The sequence below is a fragment of the Anopheles stephensi genome, chromosome 3 (genome assembly GCF_013141755.1).
Source record: "Anopheles stephensi strain Indian chromosome 3, UCI_ANSTEP_V1.0, whole genome shotgun sequence".
In the NCBI taxonomy this organism is placed as follows: Eukaryota; Metazoa; Arthropoda; class Insecta; order Diptera; family Culicidae; genus Anopheles; species Anopheles stephensi.
This window is the reverse complement of record NC_050203.1, coordinates 60,613,314-60,636,180: the sequence shown is the minus strand read 5'-3', so window position 1 is coordinate 60,636,180 and position 22,867 is coordinate 60,613,314. Positions and strand designations below refer to the sequence as shown.

The 22,867-nt window shown below is 42.2% G+C and overlaps 1 protein-coding gene across 2 annotated transcripts in view; it reads left to right on the top strand.

The window, feature by feature from the left end:
• Positions 1-22,867, top strand: part of LOC118513548 (diencephalon/mesencephalon homeobox protein 1) — a 66,476-nt gene that overhangs the window by 21,843 nt on the left and 21,766 nt on the right. For both annotated transcript variants that reach the window (XM_036059435.1, XM_036059434.1), the window contains 5 exons: positions 7,062-7,153; positions 7,240-7,341; positions 17,880-17,999; positions 18,164-18,366; positions 18,964-19,170. In XM_036059435.1, coding sequence (XP_035915328.1) covers positions 7,062-7,153; positions 7,240-7,341; positions 17,880-17,999; positions 18,164-18,366; positions 18,964-19,170 — 724 coding nt within the window. The remainder of the gene's footprint in view (positions 1-7,061; positions 7,154-7,239; positions 7,342-17,879; positions 18,000-18,163; positions 18,367-18,963; positions 19,171-22,867) is intronic.

Below are 22,867 nucleotides of genomic sequence, written 5' to 3'. Positions count from 1 at the left end.
TTGTGTGACTTTCGGTGCAGCAGCGGGCAGCAATCTGATAATTAGGAGATGAAATGTGTGTGTGATACAATGAATTCGTGCGGGGAGTGTTGATGTATTATGTTGTTGATTATGATTTGTTTCACTACTTTGAAGTAAAAGGATTCATGCGTTTTTTTAATCAAAATTTGAACTGTTTAAGTGTGTAAAAATTTCTGATAACAGTTCAACATTGAGTCAACCTATAAAAAGGATCCGTTCTAGTTTTTTTATGAGTTCATTTCTTGCCCTCAACACACCCAAGGACATTGCTCAGCGTGTGAGATATCATAAGGCCATAGTTTATCGCGTCACCAAATCTGTACGTACTGTTTTTTGCTATTGGAGATCCTTGTCAGGAAACTCTTTAAGGACGACTTACACGTACCATATAGATATAATAGGACACAGTATCATCCTGTTCTCCACCAAAAAGCTCTTAAGCAACGATGTTGACTTCAATAGCTGCAAGGATTTCTATATGTTACCAGATGATCTTGAGGATGTTTGAGATTGCAGTTTAAGTTTTAATTCAAGCGTATGTGTGATGTTATCCGTCGTTAACTTGAGAAATTTTTTGATAAGAATGGAGGCCTTTTTCATTAGAAAGGATCTGAAAGATATAAATAACCATCAAAACGTTCGATAGTATTAACTTTTATAGTAAGGCATGACATCAGATTTCTGTGATTCCTATTTTTACCTTCTTTTTAGTCAATATTATTACCAAAAATAACTTCATTCAATTACAATGCATCTCAAGTCATCCTTTACAACGAATAAAAATAAAATTACCACTAGCACCATCTGGATTAATTTTCCAATCCACTCTATCCAACGGCACAGCTCAACAAAAAAAGAAGAGCAACGTTGGGTAGCATATGCAAATCACGGTACGGTCGCTTTTACCATAATCACTGCTGGACCCGGATTGATGTCACGAGCTTGATGCTTATCGTCGCTTATTGAATTCCGATCGATGCTCTTCACCGGCCCAACAAGCATGATAAATCTTTTTAAAATCAAGTAACAAGTGCCACTCAAAGTACTTTCCAGCCCTCCGAAGTGTGGGATATAGCGAAGTCTCGGGATAGACAAGAACCCGATAGAAGAAATCTGTATCTATCATACCGGTCGAGATAACAATCGATCAACATGGACTGAGGCAAATTGTATCCGACTGGTAAGGTCTAATATGGTTAGGGAAGCTGTGCCTTTTAAGGCATCCAGCTGTAGTAGGGAAACAAATCAGGGAAAGTAGGTACAAGGTAACGATGTTGTCATTTGAATATTTTATTCCTGGTAGAAAATGTGAACGGTAACTGACTACTGATATCTGCTGACAAGGTTTAAAGAATTTGAAGTATAAATAAGAAATATATCCTTAAATAAGAAATTCATCCTTACATTTTTGAATATAAAAATAGACACTTTTTATAAAAAAAACACCAAATATTAAATGAAATTATATTTTAACTCGCTTGCACCGTATCACTCCGCACGACTATCTCCATCTGATTCGCCCACCCCAAAACCGAGCCACTGGCGACTGTTTTCAATATCAATTACGTCATTTGCATATTTTAAAATTAGATCAACTGACGCTCCTACCGAAACAGTCCCCTGCCGGTCACATTCCCCCAGGGAAAAAGGCAAATTTGTCACTGCAGGCAATGAAAAGGGACAAACGCACAGACGCAGGCCTAAGCCCGCAAATTCCACATGATCCTTCGTTTGAAGTGACTACACACACAGTTACATCCGTTCCTTGGGAGAGAGTGAGAGAGAAGGGGGAGTTTAGTGGTGCTATCTCACACTGTACCTTCTTTTTCTTCCCGTGTTCCGTGCCCTTAGTTCGGTCATCAAATTGCCCCGAAAGTAAACCGCGACCGCGGATCTACGTTTCGCTGACGGGCGACCGAAAATGGGAAAATGGGATCAAAAATCATGTCGTTGTAATTCAATTATGAACCATTCGTAATTTGCCAGTGGGTCGGGTTTTTGGTGTCGCGTCTCTGTCTCTGCATGCGAACCCTTGAAGAAGAAGGAACCTGTTGGGAAGTCTCGACTTAATTCGAGGTGGAGCCCGATCGTCCGAAAAGTTTGCTCCGGTATGAATTTTTGAAAAGGTATCATTCTTTTTTATGACTTTCGCTCCCAAACCTTGCACAGTGACAATGAGTTATTGCTGGTGGGAGCAGCTGGAGTAATGGCCAGCTATATAGGCATGGACACGGACCGCGATAGATTAATTTAAAAAAACTAAAATTAATCAACTGATGCAGTAACTTCAAACCAACCCCATATTGTTGGTGGTAATCTGCAAGCTGATCTGATCCCAAGCGAGCGAATTTATTTGTGGTTTGCGGATTATCGGTCAATTTCGATCAGGTTGTGGTTCAGATACATAAAAAAAACTCTCTCCATTACATTTATTTTTGATTGCGCTATTTTGTTATAAAGTGGTTTTTGCACTTCCCGTATCCATAATGCACCATGGTCAGCGAACCGGAATTGATGCGCAATCAATTAACGTGAATATTGTTCTACACTTTTTGGTTTTCAATTTTTTTCTTTTGCTTACAGATAAATGTTTTACCGGATTGGACATTATCGGTTCATTGTGATCGTTGTTTTTTTTTCCTTTTGTTGGTGAAAATGGAAATTTATACATTTTAATGGTTTTTCATTTGTGGCAAAGTGGTTACCTAGACAAAACGGGCACACCCGGTACATTTTTCATGAGCAAAAATGTGTGCGCAAGCTGGAATGGCCGGGGAAAAAAAGTTGCACTTCATCCAATAATTGAACAAAAAAAAGCGCGTAACGTGAAGAGAAAAAAACAATAACGCAACGAAAAATGTAAAAATAAGCGCAAATAACGGACACGGTCACGTTAGGTGGAAAGGATTTGAGATCGGTTAGGAAATTAAAACTGAACCACTCTGGTGGGAGCTAAATTACTGTTTTAAAATTATTTCCGGCTAGCCAACCACGGAAATGAGCTTACCGGTGGTGTTGATTTCACCGGCCCGTGTATCAGTCGTTCGTCCAGGTGATCTATTTCAACTGGATTACGGAGCTTACTTTTGACGCGACTGATTGCGAACGCGTTTGGTGGATGGAGAATTTTAAATATTTGAAGCGTTGAAAGGGGCAAAAAACAAATCAAACTCATAGAAAAAGCCCCCTTTTTTAAAAAAAAACCTTGGATCTTTTATTTTGGCAAACCATGATTTAGGCTCAAACAACAACTTGGTCGCCTAATTAGCTTTTAAATTTTTCATTTCAACAGTGATTTCAGTGATTGATAGTCTTTTGCTATCATACACATTGATTTCTTGGACATCATGAGCCATGAATTTTATATTTTTTACCTAATCATAGAAACAAACCGTCAGATCTGTCAATTCTGTTAAAGCTGGTCTCCATATTGGCTTCTAAAGGAATATAAAATATTAGAAGACTCATTAGAAAAAATCTATGCCAATCTATCCATTTTTATCACAAATATATTGTTAAGGACCGAGTGCTTAGCATATTGTTTATCAAATTTTCCCCAATCCTTTTCCATTGGCTGAGCTGCATTTAATTGCCCAGCACAGTTCCACACGTCCTCCAACAATAAATGACCTCAAACAGTACTTAACCTCAAGTACCAACCGATCAACCGCAACACCCGATTGTTCACTCCGCATTAGCCTTCTTACCAGCACAGAACAATCATGTTTATTTTCCACAAGATTAGCAAACATCAACCAGAGCCAACACGAGTTCGACACGGGCAACATGTGTCGCACCAAAGGGCGTTCAAGTACGCAATCGCAAATGAACCAGGGCTCTAAGTTTTTCGGCACCTTCTTTACCACCCAGCTGGTTCAATGCTTACGGAAATCTCTTTCCATCCTGCTGTCTCGTCAGGGTGCACCGTTTTACCCCACAGGACAATCTGTTCGCTTTCTGGCTTACATCGAGGTTTGAGTGTTTTTTTTTTTGTTGCTGCTGTTTCTGTTCTGAAATCAAGGGGAAATCAAAAGAAGGGGACATAGGAGCGAGTTTCCCTTCGGTATGTAATGTGCGTTGCGAATACCCTCCTGTTTTGTGTTGAAACACATGAGTGTCACGCTAATTGCCCTCTCCGAATAGTGTGTTGATGATGATGTTAATGATGAAGAGAGACATCCAGCCGAGAGAGGGTGCGTAATGTTTGGTGTTTCGTTGTAATGGTACGTCCTTCGCTGGTCCTTCACTGATAATTGTTGCTATCGATCGTTGTTAATTGTAGTTGGGTGATTTTTTTTTTGCACATAAGGCTGGCAAATGAGAATTGGAATGAAGTTTGATTTTAAACAGCGGGTATTTGTGGTTAAAATTAAGGACCGCGGATATACTTTTAGTAGACTATTATTTTTGGAGAGTATCATCATAAAACAACTAGTGGATATTTGAGGGGATTTGTACTGATCGAGAAGTAAATTTTCCTGTGACATAAGATGTTGTTTGAATGTGTTATACACTGGCCACTTTACACTAGTTCATTCCAAAGAGTTCATTTTGAGAGGTTCATTTCTATGCTTCTCTTACAACAAGCTCTTAGTGTTTTCCATTTCTATTATGTTAAAACTCTCACTTTAACACTGATTTAACTAAAATATTTCATAAAACACTATTTCCACAATATTTAAGAAAAAATAATTTAATTGTTTAAAAATCCTTCGATTGTATGATAACTCCTCACTAAAAATGGCATCTCGATTCAACAACCGTAGACTGAACGTGAATCGATGAAGCATATAACGAAACTAAAATAATCTTCAACCACACCACCGCAAATGCAAACCAAAGTGATACAACCGATGTATAATTACCGCTCAAACCATGCGCCTGAACGCGATCCGTGTACATAAATCGTGAAGACATCGTTCGGCACGCGCTCTGCGATTACATGCCTGAAGAAAGAAAGTAAATCGTTTTCATCGAACTCATAAAAATCATCGTATTGCATCGTGTTCCATCGCAAACCAAACCCCACCAATGGTTTGGTTTCCTTGGCACGTACAAGAATTTTCGTCCCCCTCAAATCACCTCCCCATTCCAGGGGAACGAAACGAATCGAAACGAAATTTCTTGTGGTTCGATAGATTGTTTGTGTAATTCAATTGTTTCGAACCTTTGCGAACCACAAGTTCGCACCTCGCCGTAGTACTTTGCAAGATGCCACGGATGACTCTGGCAAGGTGGGTTTTAACATTAAACCAGAAACTCCACTCCTTGTTTTTTTTTCTGCTTTATGAAGAATTGCTCGTACTGCGGTCGAAATGTCTGCACTGATCGTTGGCCGTGTTGAATGGTGCCGATTGACATCCAATCGGATGGTAGAAATGCAATTATTGACTATTGACAGGGCACTCGGTTCATCAAACATCCGTAATCATCATCATTACGATCATCATTGGCACCGTTGTCATTATGCTTATTAGCGCTCCTTCTGCTGCACGGAGAAATAGCGTCCGCTTAGGGGGATGGAATTCACCGAACTGGGCATTGTTTTGATTTCCGAGAAATCAATTTAAGCATTGCAATGTTGTGGCGCTCGAAAGACACCAGCAGTCAGAAATTAGAAAGGAATTTTTGGTATGTTTGTCGTGCGTGGTATGCTGCTCAATAAATACCGATGTAGAGTCAGTGGGATTCACCTTTCATCTTCCTAATTTTTGCTTGAAAGACTGTCTAGCAACTTTTTTTATATATATCTTTCTGTTTCAAAAATCCTATGCTGTAAGTAGTGTTATATATTAGATGAACATGATTTTCTCATAAATACTCCGGAAAAGTATTGCCAATCTACGATTCAATATCCTTGACGTCAGTTACATACATCAAACATAGAGCAGCTCAATCATGACCTCATCATCACCATCGTCATCATCGCCATTCCCTCACCATGTCCTTCTGTGCACGTTAATCCAACCGAATGTTTTAATTCCATCAGCCCATCTTATTATCGGCAAAAATTCAATTTCTCCATTTTGCCATCGATTCCGTGTCTCAAATTGGGTGCGAATGGCTCGGGAAATGAATTGTGCACGCATCATCGCTGATGACCGTTAATTTCGGCCACGCGCCCTCCGAACAAACTAGTCGAATTATATCTTGCTCGTTTTGCTTTCCTTTGCCGTTGGAAGCATCCCTTCGGGTGCAAAATTGACTTCCAGCTCTGGGATTCTCTTAATCGAAAAGGTTCTGAATCAACTCGGCTCCCGCGTCCGAGCACACACCCACCATAGCCTGTTTAAACGATTCTGCAAAGGGACGTTCGGCTCGTACTGGTGGAACGATTTCAGTAATTTGATGTTAATTTTTCATCACGGGAAAAATCGTCATTAATACGCAGGTTGTTCCATCCGCTGCACCAGGGCAAAAACGGTTCGATCAATCTTTCTGACGATACCACAACAGCAGCAAAAAAGCGACACCAACGCGTAAAACTCGTCCAATTGCCCCGAAAAAAGAAAAACAAAAACCGGACGCACGCAATCTCGGCACTGGATTGGATTCGCGTCCGGTTCGGGACGATTTAACGTGAAGCCCCGGTCAGGATGGAGGAACAAAAAATCACGACCTCTGGCTGCCTCTGGTGAAACTTCCGCTGGGTTGGTGGGCTGTGGTTTCACGGGTACGATACGGTAGCGTACGCCAGTGGGTTTACTGGCGGCTTTCGGACGACCTCAGTGCGAAAGGAATATTCGTAATGGAAAGATAAAAATTGTGAAAAATTAATTTTCTATTTGCGTGAATAAATAATGAAATTAATTATAATTCATATAACTTCCTTTGCCCGTGATGCTTCGCGGGATTAAAGCCGAGCGTAAAAGGCCGGTGGGAATACGGCAAACTCTAAATGGCGGTCGTGCTGGTGATGTTTGTCCATCACTCGAACAGTTAGTTTGACTGTGGTCAATAGAAATCTAAACGCAGCACCATCATAAACCCATCATCAGCAATGTAATAAATTTGGTTTGGTTTGTAACTTTTCTTCCCAGATACCAGCTATTCGTACCATCCGGCCATCCATGATGAAAGTTTCGTACGGCGAAAGCAAAGGCGCAACCGGACCACTTTCACACTGCAGCAGGTATGTTCGGGAGCAGATGCGGATGTTCTTTTGTGTGAGCAGAGTTATAATTTAAAGTATTATTTGCTTTTCAATCTCTTCAACAGTTAGAAGAGCTGGAAACCGCTTTTGCCCAAACTCACTACCCCGATGTGTTCACGAGAGAGGATCTTGCGATGAAGATCAATCTAACCGAAGCAAGGGTTCAGGTAAGAGCTCCGGTTTAATAGCTTGGCTTTAAAATCCGCTCCTTACAGTACAGATACTCACGAAAATAAATTAAATAATTAACTGGGTATCGAATCCTGTCCGAACTGTTTCACCGTACGCAGGATTGACTCTTCAGGAACCGTTCAAATCAGTTCAAGGAAGCAAGAAGTGGCTGGCAGAGACTTAACGAATGATTAGATTTTGTGCTACGTTTCAATCTTTTTTGCGATCCTATTGATTGATTGACCATCATTGATAGCTACCAGATGGTCAGATAGAGTTCTCCAAAAAAGACCAAAAATTCTCAGTTCAGCCGGAAACTCGGAGATAGTTGATGCATTCAAAATATCACGCACAATAAACTGACCATACTATCCAGGATATTTTCTTCCATTTGGACGGTTACACTAGATCGTGGGTCCAAGTTTCAAAACGATAAAACCATCGGGAATCGGTTAGTGGCAAGAATCTGTATCTTAACACATGTTAAAGTATTCCTCCAGAAGAGATAAGTGTTCGGACTGAAGGTATCCTGGCGGTTTTTGACGCTCTCTCATATGAGCTTCCTTATAATTTAGCATATATTAATAGCAGTTGTCCCAAAATTGTTAACAATCCTGTATATTCTTATCTCATCTCATGGGATCCTTGGAGTACTCATGAATTGCTATGCAAATCTTTAAAAGTTAATCTAAGTAAAAGCCTACTCATCCATGGTTCAAAACCCCAGAGCCCCAAAAATTATGTACACTCGCACATGAACGCACTTCTTTATTAACGTTAAACGCAACAAAAAACAGCACATACTCTTCCTGGATGACCCACCCGGAAAGGAAAAGACAAAAAAAAAACCTTGATCTAAATTCAATTGCCAAACTTTGTTAGCTGCATCGCTTCTTTCCTTGCTACTGCTGGTAAGGAGCAAAGGCGAATGTTTCTACGTCAAATTCGTTCTAAGAAGTAGCTTGTACGATGGAACCGAGGACGCACACAAAAAAACAACGACCAGAAAACACTTCAGCATCCCTTTTAGTTTTTTCGGTTTTTCCTAATCTATTCTTCCCCCGGTAGGATTTGATGCAGCGCAAAGAAGGAAAAAAAAAACCCGAAAACACCTTCAAACGAATGAAATTACCGCAAATTTGTGGCAGCTTGTTTGGTTAAGTAGAGCTTGTCTCAACCTTTCCCCTAACACACACACACACAGACAGAAACTCATCCCACCACCTGCAGACAAACTATCATCTTTCGCTTTTTTTTCGGTCTTCCGGATGCTGGCCGCGACGATACCCGGTGATGCTGACGAGGAAAGGCGTTGTGCAATGCGGGCAGTGTGCATACGTTAGTGCACACTGGAATACCCAAAGAGCCCGTAGATCTTTCCTCGTCTCGGTAATTCACTTTGTGTGCGTCACCAAGTCAAGTTCATAGCCGTTGACAGGTTTTCCCCGGTACCCGGGCGGTGTGAGGTTTTGCATCGGTATTTCCGATAGTCGCTAGTCGACATTCATCTCACTTGGCATTTGGTAAGGGTGGAAAAAGTCGAAAGAAAAGATATTCGCAGGCAAAAAGTTGGTAAGCGAGATGGTAAAACATACGCCAAAAACCCGAAGGAAGGTTTTGCCACAGGGTGCACCAAGGGGATATGCAGGACAGGTATCGGTATGCGAGAATGGTTATGAACGTTGGGAGGCGAAACACACAGATCGGCGAATATGTGAATACGCTAACGTGCTTGGCTGAGGGTAATTTTTTGTGGTTGGAGGGTTTTTTTTCTCACCCCCATCGTACACCATGTCCTTATGGTGCGGATTTTGATGACAGGTCCTGTACTTGACTCTGGTAGGATAGCATGTTGAAATTTACAAACTGTGTACGATGAAGGTGACTCTGCGTTAGACTTACCCACAGCACGGAGAAACAATCTGTAGCAGCGAGAACCGGTGCATACGAGTGGTACGAGTTGGCCGAGATCTCTGACAGGTACCACCGTCCGGTGGTGCTGGACGATTCGGTAAAATTTAATATTGCCTCGTAAATCCCTTAATCCGATAATGTGATGTCGATGCTGCAAAGGTTAGGTTTGCTTTGGTCCTCTCGCTGGTCCCGTTTGCTGGACCAACTTCTCTACGGAAGCTGCGGTTCTTCTCCTTTGGGAACTTACGTCACAGCTACCCGGGGCGGACAACAGCATCGGACAAGGTGTGGGTACTACTTTCATCCCAACGGTACACGATGCCATGTGTGTGAACCATGCGAAACCTAAACCAAATTACTTTCCGCTAGAGAATGGTTGAATGTGTGTGTGTGTGTGTGTGTGTGAGTGTCTTTTTTCACTCTCGTTCTATCTCTGGGTCCTTCTTTTGCCCTGTTTTTCCAGCCATGCCATGTTTGTATGGGTGATGAGATTAAAGTTTCGCATCCCGCACCCAGCATATGCGACGAGGTCAACCCGATTATGGCGCTCTCCAGGATTGTGGGACCGGATTGTGGTCGGTGTGTTAGGTAGACTCCACTTTTACCGCATTAGCGTGTTGCAATCAGGGCCTGGAGGATGCTATGGTTCGGTGGGATGGACCGATGGACGGTGGGTTCCGTTGTTTGTATTAGATAATGTGTTTTGGAAGGCTAGATTAACTGTCACACCAAAAAATAAAAGAATTAACCCTATTACAATGGTGTAAATTGTTTTAGTTGGGTGTGAAGATGTTGTTAAAAAATACAATTTCTTATTTATGATACTTTTCAGTGAATTCTTGTCAGTTTTCCTAATTATTTAATACATCCAACAATTTTTGATAAAGTTTCTCACATATTTTACAATTCGCACAAGGGTTGTTATGGAAAACCTGGATGAGGTACCCCTATTTAAGTCCAGAATCTTCAAGCATTCAACAATCTTTGTGTATGGGAAAGGTTTCGAAGGTTTCTATGGAAAAGGATTGTTCGGTGTCATTTTCATGGTGTGGCTTTGCTCTGTAGCTCCTAGCTTGTCATATTTATTTTGATTATTCTACCCATTTAGTAATAGTGATGAGGTATAATTTTGGATATGTTATTAATTTTCTTATACTCATAATGGTTTAAGATTAGATATACGGCCTGGACGTCACTTCGTGAAATGAAAAAAAAAGGTTTAAGCTTTACCAATATAAAAAGTGGCCATCTTTTTACGCTGTATACAGTATCTTAGTACCAACAAGCTCAAAATCGATTGAAACGCTAGTACAAAATATGAATATCCATCTCCTATTTCTTACAACGAAATTTATGCATCCCTTCACAACTCAATCAAAGCGTTCGGACCGGGTTAAACCACCCGTGGTGCCACCAAGACTGTAGCAGCAGGATTTTTCAATTTTTAATCATTCCAAAGGGTCAAACGAAGTGAGTGTGTCCCTTTTTCTTTTGCTCCGGTGCGCGCACCCACATGACACGGTAGCCTCCATCTGTCAGGCTACCAAATTTAACACCTTTGCTGCTGTTAAACGAAGGCAAAGGAAGAATGAAACATGAAAACCCCTTCACTTTTTGTACAAATATCACAGCCTCACGACTACTTCAAGTTCCGTTTCCTTTACTGCGGGGCGAGACCATTTTCATTTACAATTCATTTACGCTACCATGAGTGAGTTTTCCCTTTTGCTGTTTATTCAATTTTCGTGGCCCAACGTTGGCCCAGGTACCAACCGTTGGGGTACTTTACTGGTTTTTTTTCCATCGCTCCTTTTGTTCGGTCGCTGCTGCAGTTGGACATTTTGTTCTTTGTTCTTCTCAAGATGGACATGACATTTTTCGCCAATCCTTTGTAGTTGCCGCGTGCAGCCGTCTCGCGGAGCAAGTGGAAAAGGCTCTTCAGCTTTCCCGGTTCGTACCCTAGCATAAAGCACTTAAAATATCACTCCTCACTCAAGCAGGAGGTAGTACTCAGCAGGAGAAGTCCCCCGACCCTCTGTTCCTTCGGGCGCTTGTTTTACTCTTCGCCGAATGTGCGAAGACGGAAAGTTCACTTCATTTTCTGATTTGCGACAGAGATCCGGCAAAGATTCGAGGCGACCTTCCTGCGCCATGGGCAGCCTCTGATGAGAAGTAAACTTTGTGCAAATATAATTAAGCAACAATTGAAGAAACAATGGCGGCTGTGATGATGATGGCGGCTACGACACAGAGCGCACGGTGCCGTGTTGCACCCTAATAGACCTCCGAGGCTTAGAGAACCGTGGCACTGTGGGTGTGTGTGTGTGCGAACGCTCGTGCAGAAAAGCGTTGAAGTAATTAAAGCTTAAGGTAAACATCAATCAGAGTTTCCGTTGTTTTGGGACACCCAACCGAGCAAGGATGCATACCCAGACGGGGACACATCCTTGGTACGGTGTGTTATACGATTACTAATCTTAAATTAATCAGATGTGTAGCGTAACGGTGAAGGAGTTCCACTTTCACAGTTCAACAACTTCGGCAGAATGTCGCTAATGATGGAGGTTAGCGATTGTACCAGCTGGATGAGGAATGGTGGATTTGCTTGTTTTGGCTTTATTTAACAAAGACTTGAAATTTGCTTATTATGCGTCTATTTATTTTATCATACGATCATTATCAATTATTTGTTGTGCATTTATTTAAAAATATGAATATAAAGTTCTTATTCTCCAAATTTTTATACAATTCAAAAGAATTTTTTCACCAGAGCAGCAAAAACCGATTCTCGAAGTATCAAAAACAACCCGCTCACTCCCTTTTTTAAACGAGCAACAGACTCGTGCCTCCGGGACTCTCGGGAGATTTTCACTTACGCCGGTGTCAAGTTACAAATTGTGTACCGAGAATTAGTTTCGATACTCTGGGGAAGCAAAAACCAAAAAAAAACTGGGCCAATCTGTGACACCAGCTTACATACAATCCCAGACCCAAACCTTTCCCAGCTTGCGATTCGGAAGTTCTCTACAAGCATCGAAGTCATCACTACCGTGTGCAGTCCGACACGTGTCCGAACATTGTCACTGCCCTAATTCGATTACGCTTTGAAGCGATTGTAAAGGTGGTTGTGTTTTTTTTTCTTGCTTGGGACAGAAAGAATTCCACTTGACGTGAAAACGGTTACGCAATTTATGACGGGTTATCAAGCGTATCAGTATCTCCGGCCAGAAGGATCCTGTTTCGCAACCACGTCGGATCGTTTGGTGGGAAAGTGAATTTCACATCGTCTTTCTTCAGGAAATTGTAGAAGAACTAATGTGCTCAAATTTGATATAAATGACATTTTAGGCCCACGAAATTCGAGAAAGAAGCAGAATGAAATTTTTATTTGACAGCTACATGTTTTATTGGGTAAAGTGGGCTAAAGTGACAGCAGCGGGCAGCATCTTGCGAGGACTTGCTCCTTGACCGATGCGGGACACAGAAATTGACAGCTCGCATTTTGTGAGTTTATCTTTAAAGCAAATGTGTTTATTCTCTTCGGTTAAGCTACACATGACTTTACTGTTAAAACATGTTATTGCAACCGAAATCTTCTTGCAATCCTTAAAACTTGATTATGAAAGCTATGTGACATGAATTTTTGTTCCGCCACAACCATTTGCCCACAGCAAGACATCAATACAAACCACCCAACCTCGCTACCGGTGCTACATTATCATCTCGTTAACAACAAACTGTGACAAAAATTGGCAAATTGTGCTTCGTTTATGGCGAGTCTCCCCACCCTCAAAGCCAGCTTATCCGGAACAATTGAATTATCATCTACAGTATCTTCACATCTCTCTGCAACGATGCCGAAACCTCTTCAAAGTCTCCAAGTGCGAGATGTAGCTTAAGGAATAATTATTATGTATTACTCGATTATTATTTTCATTAGCCTTCTTGGTACGGAACTCAGCCGCTCTCGTAGGGACGAGCGTAGGTATGAGACAGCAAATAGGGTAAGTTGTAGCCCTAACGGATGCCAACTCTTGATTGCTGATTGTAAGTAATAATAGTTATTATTTTCGATTAAGCCCGGTAATGCCCGAAACTGTCGACACCCGACAAATTGGCTCGGAGTACTTGCAATCCGAAGGGTCGTAGATACGAGGACCTTCGCATGCGACTCCGACTAGTGTGCGTGTACAATAGGATTATCGTTTTGATGATTCTGGACGACGCTATTCAGCGAATGGGGTATTATCATCGGTTTTTTCTTGCGCGAGGGTCCATCCTTGGAGGGTGTGAGGACATTCGCGGTCACTCTTCGCCGAGCGAAAAAAAGGGTTCACAAATCGGGAAAAGTGCACATGTGTGATGTCATGATCCTGCATCCCTTCGGGTTTGCCCCGAAGCATTGACGGGTTTTGGATGGTGACCCTTTCGTTGGTCTCGTTCGCGGTTTGGTACGGTTGGTGAGCTAAACAGGTTGTGAGTATTACGGTAAGGGAGTGTTGTGCTGGGCGGATCACGCCATCAGGACGCTTCTTTACAAAAGGGTTTGAAATCCCCATAATCTGTTTATACACCTATTACTGGCTCGGTGCTTCCGTTGAAGCACACTTCTCGCAAGACGAGCGTGACCCTTTCACCGTGATGTTAGACTTACGTTCCAACATTTACCTAGTTTCTGGGATGTGTTACCGAAAAAAAACTCTCCCCTATTCCGCTGGTGTTTTGTGGTATTGACTCGAGTACACGTTTGTTATTTTCTGGCAGTCAACCGTCTCGATTTGCCTTGATGGGTTTTTGGTTAGTGTTGTGGTTTCCGGCGAGAATATGTTTCCTTAGGCTGAATAGTAAAAGTACCGAGGGAAAGAAAGAGAACAAAAAAATTGCTCTACTCTGTGTAACAAATGGGTTCTGAAGGGATTTTTACATGTTTTTGGCTTATCATTTGCTGTTTTGGTTTGTTTTGGGCTGATTTTTACATTAATAATTTTAAAATAATATGGATATAAAGGAGTAATTAGAATCGTGCCTATCTACTATCCGATGGAGAATTTATTTAAAAAATCCTTAAAAACCTAAAACGCAATACCAAACTCATGCAGTAAATCTATTGAATGAACAACTAATCACAACTTAAATCGTAACGTAAATTTTATTTCACAAAAAATGTTAGTTTTTAACAAAATATTGCATCCAAATCCGCCTCTTCTCTCAGCTGCGTTACTGGAACAATTTCTCCTTTTTTATTGTAACAGTTGCCTTCTATTGCAGACAGGCATAAATGCTATCAAACAAAAGGATCAAACTCTACCATTAAAGACCAACCAAATCACACACAAAAAACTGGTAACATCACTCAAAGCCAACGCTAGGAACCCCTTTTCCAAACCCGACACAACGATAGGGTGAACCGACAACAGCCGGGCCACCAAAATGTGCAATCCTAGTCTGAAGAATTAGTTGGATCAAGTGCATTATTACGGCCTTTGATCCTACCATGCCGGGTGGATATGTTGGCCCTCGTTTTTCGTTGGCCGTGTGTTTTTTCCTTCTATTATCCTTCTATTGCTTCCCTGCGCGCACGGGCTGGAAAACTACCGGGTTTCTCATCGCTCCGGATTACCGGCTCGTTAAGGGACTCGTTGATGGGTGATTGAATTAGACACTATTTATTATCGTTTGTCGATGGGATTGCGTTTTTGTTTCCCCTGGTTTGTGTGATCCATAGGCATGAAAATCCAAAAATCCACTTCAACCAAAATTCCACCGTTGCAAAAATGGCACAAAAAATACCTCCCAAACCACAACGAAAAAAAACCGTCAGAAAAAATCCACTTCCAAATTGTTATTGATGATTCGGGCTAAGGACTAAACGAATCCGCACACCCGAAAATCCCTTGTTTGATTATTGAGCAGCGATAGACGGGTCCGCCCGCCGAATCACCATCATCGCCCTCCGGGGCGTAAGCAGCCCGCCACTGTTTTGACGCTAATCCCGTGGATGCGGATGATTCATTTTTCATGGGCGAAAATAATGCGAAATTAAGTTGAAAGAAATGTAATATCTTGGGGCCCGGGTACGATGATGTTTGATCGAATTTTTCGTTATGCAAATCCACCTCCGGCTGTCTCGTGGCTTCGCCATTTGAGAAAGCTCCTCCGCCACTGATCACCACTCAAGATGGAAATTGAAATTTCCACCAATGGGGAATCCGGCCGGCACCAGTTACTACAATTAATGTTGCAACAATAAATTTGCCGCTGGAAAACACAATTAACGGGCGTGGTGGAGCAAGGCATTGAGAAATTGAATTCTTAATTATAATTTCGCCGAAAGTTTCGCCAAACAGATTCGTCGCGGGTCTCCGGGTGGGTGGGAAGAAATCGGCAGCAAGTACTGTGCGAAGTTGTGCGAAGGGAGGTTTCGTAATGAAATCGTTTCTCGTTTCTGGGGAATAATACGCTTCTTCCAAATGAAATGCAGTGCCGGCGTGGGTGTATGTGTGGTGAAATTTGGCTCACTTGGCTTTTCCACTGAACCGTAGAACCTTTCGGGGCGTGGGTTGGTGTGTGTGAGTGTGGTGACGCTAGAGGGATGATGATAAGTTTTCCTCTCCGAAACCGACCCGTTTCTGGCTGCCTGTTGTCTAATAAAACGGTACGGTAGCACGAAGCAAAATTCATAACTACATTAATCCTATCCCTTTTTGGAATGGGAAAGGGAAATTATTATCATTGTACAAATTAGGACCACCAGGGGATTTGTGGCAATGTGATTCATTTGAATCATTTCATACCGAACTGTACATCGTACCGTTGTGCAGAGTTCTGGAAACGGAGTGTGATATGGTAATGTTTTTTAAAATCTTATCTACTTGAGTGGCAGTACAATAGTACGATATTTGTATAGATATATTGTGTAGCTCAATTCATATGAAAAAATGTAAAATGAAATAATAATTTATGTAAAAATATTAAACATAAATATTAAATCACAACTGCTTGACGCCGTATTGCGAAATGTAAAAAAATAATACTAAATATTTAATACAGTATAAAGTGTATATACTTAATCATTTTCAATAATTTCTAACCGATGTTACGATAAGATAAATTCAAATTTGTTGTATTATTAAAACTAAGACCTTAATGAAAACTAAGCTTTTGTTTTTGTGTGTTCAATAATTCGAATAACTCAATTATATTATAAATATTTTTTGAAGTCAATTAAATTAGAAGAAAACTCAATCTAACTTACAAAATAACTTAAGTTTGTGATAGTTTGCTTATGAAAATCAATATCAGATTATAGAAGTGCAAAAAACTAACACAACTCTGTTCAATTTTGTATTCATAAAATGCACTAAAACTCCATCTAACGCTTCTTGATAAATGGAGTCCAAAGTGGATCTTGACACACACACGATAAAGAACCATTCTGTGCGCCATGTTGGTTCCCATGGCATGGTGGGGGGAAAATTTCATTTTATTGCTCTCCATTATTTTGGTTTCCCGAAAGAAACAACCGACTCTATCCTTGCGCAAGACGAATGTGATTGCACCGGGCGAACGAAAGCAACTACAGCACAATATGTGTGTGTGAGTGCAAGCAACGTTTGTCTCACAGGCGAAGAAAATATAAAATTTATCCCCACTATCGCGATAAGTTTTGGTCATTTCTTTTGCTGTGCTGTGGCTCGCCGGAAAACCCCCAAACACAAAAGAAAGGAAGCAGCAACGAAAAAAAAAGAAACACACACACAACAAAGCACACGCTCACAACCAACCATTCCTAAGACAAACGCCTTAAGGGCGCATGTGCAGCGAAACAAAATGGAGAAGCGCCACACCAATACCGATACGCCCGAGAGCGGGGATGGAAATGGATTTTTAAGGAATCCTCCCGAGAAGGGAATTCTTGTGCAGCTCAACAGTGGCCGCCTTCCTTTGCTCCGGAACCCGGAAAGACCCGCGCAGGACAGGACTGAAACGCAATTTGGCTACCTTGCTTCTTCCGAAAAGCGAGCAACGGCTCGAACGGCCAGCGAATGTGTGTATAACATTTCGAATTCAATCAGCCAATTTCGTTCACTTATTGCACGTTTTGGCAAGTCGAGTTGGCTTCGCTCGATTCGCTCGGTGCGGTGCGGTTCCGTTTGCCAAATGGTGGGAGCTACCTCCACGGGCTACCCGCTGCCGGAGGGTCCTTCGTAGAGGGCTTCATTTAGGACCAAAAGTGAATTTGGTTCGTTCGGCACCGAAGCCGGCAGGCCAGCCCGGAAGTTGAGGAATTCAATTTGGTTCGTTATTTAAGCTTCTGATTTGGTAAAGAGAGCAAACGAATCAAAAACGAGGGAAGACCCGTACGTTGGATTTCAGCCTTCGACTGCAAGATAAAGTTGATAAGCGAGAAGTGGGAGGGATGGTGCGCTGAAGAAGCCTTCATTCAAAGTCTGCCAAACTCACTTCACTAACAAAATATATGTGCTCACAAGACATAACACAGGCGCCAGCCACCACTCTTCCGCCGCCGCTGGAAGAAAAAGACACAGAACGGAGCATCCAATTTGGCAACAAATCTAATTCCAATTCCGGCGTGTGTTCTCGGGTCTCTTGATTGCAGGTCTGGTTCCAGAACCGGCGGGCCAAATGGCGCAAAGCGGAGCGGCTGAAGGAGGAACAGCGCAAACGGGGCGGTAGCGGTGGAGCCGATGGGACCGACTCACAGCTGATGGGCGACAAGGTAAGACAAGGTGGCGCTGATGTCTGGGGAGTCTTGCCCTTACAGCTTCCGGTGTCTCGGCTGGAAATCTCGATAGAGTTTGACGGGGGACGGAAGTCTTGCCTATGAATAAAGCATAAATGTGTATGTTTGATTTTCGGGGTTTTCTTTCGTGCTTCTTTTAGCTCGACACGGATAGCCGAGACTCGAGTCCCGATATTACTGGCGATGCGGATGATGATGATATGCGTAGCTCCAGTGTGCCCCCGATGAGTCCTCGGGTTGACTCGGAACCAGAACGGCCCGGTTCCTCAACGCAGCTCAACTCGGCCCATTCGCTGTCCCAATCCGCTTCCAACAGTGCCGGAACGCCGTCGCCAGGTTTGAAGTGAGTTTGCAGCTGCATTTGTCGGCATTTTATAGTAGATATTTGGTTCGAGAATAATTATTACCTTAAACTGTTTCTAGGAAACTTTTACATAAGGAGTTTCCATTTCCTTTAAAATAAGTTATAAGTACTTGCAATAGCAACCACTTAAAAGAAAAGCCTTTTGATAAGCATCAAAATCAAAGTCCTTGCTACTCAAGAATAGAATAGGTTTTATAATACTTATTTATAAGATGTTCACCTTTCACTTTAGTTGGGAGACATTTCCTCCACCGAACCGTGAAAGGGCACCTTATACCGGGTGTGCTCGGTTACTAAAAATTTTTTGGAAACATTAAAACTGTTGAAAGCAAATGGAAACAGCAAGAATAAATTTATTGTTTCAAATGATTCATTGAGAAAATACCACTTCTTGGTTTGTTCTTTAATAATCCCGAGCTGAGAAGGATTCATACAAAAATTTGCATAGCTTCAGGCGCTATAATCCAATTGTTTAATTTCAAGTACAAGATACACAGATTTTAGTAGAAATAAAATCGAAAAAAATCTTGCGTATGCCATTAGGTAACATCTTACATTTTTTGCTCTGTTTTGCAGATTCGCTCAATACTCCGTGCCCAGCCCCGCTCCATCCGCCTCGGCTGACTCGCCGATCGAGGTCGGTGGTCCAATCTCGCTCACGACCACCTCCCGCACACCACCGAATGATTCGCCTAATCAGACGGCCAACTCAATGGGTGGTCTGTCTTCGGTCACCACGGCACCCAGCTTCAGCAGTCACATATTCGGTAGCTTCGCTGAAAGGTAGGAATTTAATTAAATTTTTTTATCTATTTTCCCCTTTCGTAAATTGACTTACTGAATCATTATGGCGCTAAACAAAAGAATATTCCTCGGCTAGTAATCATGCTTTGAGAAAATTTCATGCTAAATGCTCTCATGCAATTCGAGTGTTAACCCTTAAATGTTTGCTAAACAAACAGCAGGACGCATCAAGAGACAAACCCCCGGTAAACGGAAAACAAAAAATCATGAGAAAATATTCCTCCACACGCACACACTCTAATGTTCGCCTTTTTCAATCAGTTTGTTGGCTTATTCTACCGTTTTGTTTTGCCATAATACTCGCTTTTGTTCTCCGCCCCCTACAATAAAGGCTCATGCGTTTATCGAATATTCCGTTTAATGTGACACGTGCCGGTGGGGCTGTGTGAGCTGTCAAGTTGGTTGGTTGTAAATCTTTCTGTGTTCTACTCGAGATCGAGTCCTATGCAAAACAGATCGGATAATTAAGACATCGTCATCAGCAGCATCATCATCCTGTATTCCTTTGCACACTTACGAGAGCTAAAATACGTTACGACACGCGTAATTAAGCTACAAACTCTCTCCTATCCCGGGGTCCCGCCTTCCGGTTGGTAATGTAATGCGAGTGCACTGCTTTCCCGCGTCCATTCGTGTGACGCGTACGGCAACCCCTATTCTAATGCAATTAAAGATTTTTGCGCAACCGTGGCACGTGTGTCGCTGCTCGGCGTCGGAAGTCACCTCCTGCAATCAACCAGCCCGGGAGCTCACTTTCCTTTCCAAACCCGTTGGCGGGAGGGGCCGAGATAGGGCGGAAAACAATGTACTGCACGCCATGGGAGACGGGAATAACATTTGCCAAATATTGTCGTTAATTGTCCTGCACCGCACTCGTTCTCGGCGGGACCGAGCAAGATGCTTGACATCGCACAATTGCACCCCGAGGACGCCGTTGTTCCGGTGACATTTAGACGATCCGACGAGGTCAGACCGTGTCAGTACGGACTAGGGAAGGGGAAACGTAACGATTGGAAAGGCGAGAGGAACAACAACACCGAGAAGGGATCAAAGGAATCCACTATGAACCCGGTGGTGACATTAGACTTTGACACATTACTGAAATAGCTACCAGACTGGTTGAATATTTTATTACTCTACCTTTTTATGATGCGATTGGATTTATTTTATCATATTCCAGCTTGAATAGAAAAAGGTTTATGAGTGTGAATACAAAATATTCTGAATTAAAAAGTTGAACGTATTATATTTTTTTCTTATTTTAAAACATTCGTCAAAGTGTAAGAAAACCTTCACGAGGGTAGAAGAAATAAGGCTTAAGCCTCAGGAACGCATCCATCCGCCTAAATGTCCTGGATCACGCCCGTACCACACACCAAACGAACGCTTCAAGGCTTGCCGCCGCCAAAACAATTATTTACCTTTTCTGAAAAGCAATTTTCCGCAAATTTAATTTCCCCATACACCGAGCAATTAGGGCATAAAATATTGGGCAAATAGGTTTAAAGGCTCGGAACGGAGCAGAACGGGTCCAGGTAGGCAGAAGCCGAAGGCCGGGACGGGCAGTCATGAAGGTACGGGCGCTGAAATAAATAAAATTCGAACGAAAAAGTCGAAACGCACAGCACACTCAAGGCGGCTCACAGGTTTGGTGGCGATGGCGAAGTTGCCTGCCGCCATAAGCTCTTTTACGCTCGACATATGTGTTTTCCTGACCGTGCAAGCATCACAGAACGAGAAAGATGGAGAGAGAGTGAGGGAGAGAGAGAGAGCACGTGAGAGAGTGAGTAAGGGAATGAATTGGCAGGAAAATTTGACAGCAATCCTCGGTGAAAAACTCAATTCAGCAGAAATTTTCCTACTCCCATCGGCAAACGGTAAGGCGCCCTTAGGAGACGTTTCGACGGTACTCCAACTGTTCTTGTTCCGATGGTCGGGAAGAAGATGAAAGTAAATAAATTGTACCAATATTAACTTTGGAGATCAAGCGCATCTAGCCTATCACAGCTACCAACCGTGTGTATCATGCAAGTGGTTCCGGAGTAGGATTGTTCTGTAAGGTGTAGCAGTTTATTGTCCGGGAACAATAACGTTATCTTTTGACTTTGGAAGGAGTCTCATTACATAGCAAGTTTTGAAATGTTTTTTTTTTAATATAGATATCTAATCATCTCTTCAATAAACTTATCATAATCCAATACGCTCCTTTCGAATCGGCAATTGATCTTTAACAGAATAAGAACTCCTTAAGGCTCCAAAAGGTTAAAAAGCTCTTCACCGTACTACGGGTGGAACTCAATTTGCCAATAAGGCAAATAACCGACGCCAATAACGATGTTCTTCATTTTATTATGTTTTCCCCAAACCCCGTGACCTAATCCTTTTCGAGTGCCCAGGAGCTTTTAAAAAAGTTTCTCCTTCTCGTACGCGGCTGCGATATCGATTGAATCCTTGCCCGGGTTCGTTCCTGGGAAGCCTTTCAGACCACGCGGGGAGGACCGGACGCGCCAGCCGACCGGTGGAGACAGTTGAGTCGAGCGCAATTTGATTTAAGTAGATTTTGACAAGCGTAACGCAATATTCCTTTCACCCCGGTGGGGTTCAATATAAGACCTGCCTCCCCTTTTTTCCTTCTCTACACCGGAGAAGAATTTCCCATCCGGGGATGGTGCACGATTCCGTTTGCTTTGCCAGTGTCAAGAAACTTTTGCATTTTCATATTTTGTCCACTTTTTTTTTCGAAGGACCGTTCGAAGGAATAACTTAAGGGAGCATAAAAGATGTAGAAAGAAGGAAAGAAATGGCTGATAGAAGTGGGTTTTAAATTTTCATCATAAAGTTCTGCCCAAGCTCACCACGAACGGGCGAACATTGGTTGGCCATCGTGCATTTGCATTTGTGTCTTTCTCCTTCGTTTTGCGCAAGGCCATCCTTGAGATTTCCACCCGAATGCTAATGTCGGTAGAGATTGGACTGACTTGTGGTAGAACGAAAAGTAAGATTATTTTCCCAATTTTCTTCCATTCGCACGATGACATTCTTTAAGGTCAAAGACTCTATCTCGAGTCTAGAAGCGGATGAGTAGACGAGACATTTTATAAAGAGAAGCTTCAGAATTCATATCTTCTCGTGGAATCTCAAGAGCTAGCAGCTAAAAATCACAATGAAATTAAATTCCTTAGAAAACAAATCAACCATGAAACCAAAAGAAAAATTTATTGTTTAATGATGTTATCAAAAGCAATCTCATTGATGGGTAATAAAACACTCTACTAAATTCAGGAAAAGCATGATAAGCCACTCGTCACATTGAAAGTGAACGAAAAGGAATTAAGGTTTTGCGTTATTCTGTCTCTTGTCCCAGGTTGTAGGATGAAAAACAAGCCTAGAACGATGATAGAAAACAGGAAGCTAGACCCAAAAAGAAATCCCTCGCAAAAGACAGGACCAAGACCAACCAAGTCCTAATGACATCAGCACTTCGGCGAGAGGTTGCAATGGATGTCGTTCCCCTATTTTGCAAAATGGTCGGTGTTGATTTCGCTTAATTTTCCTCTCACATCCCGGCCGATTGTGGGAATTGTGGAAATTGGCGAAAAGTCATCGGAAGAGCAGAAGAAGAAAACAGAAAATCCATTGCCCGAGACAAACGACGGCAATCAGGACGGTAACAGAT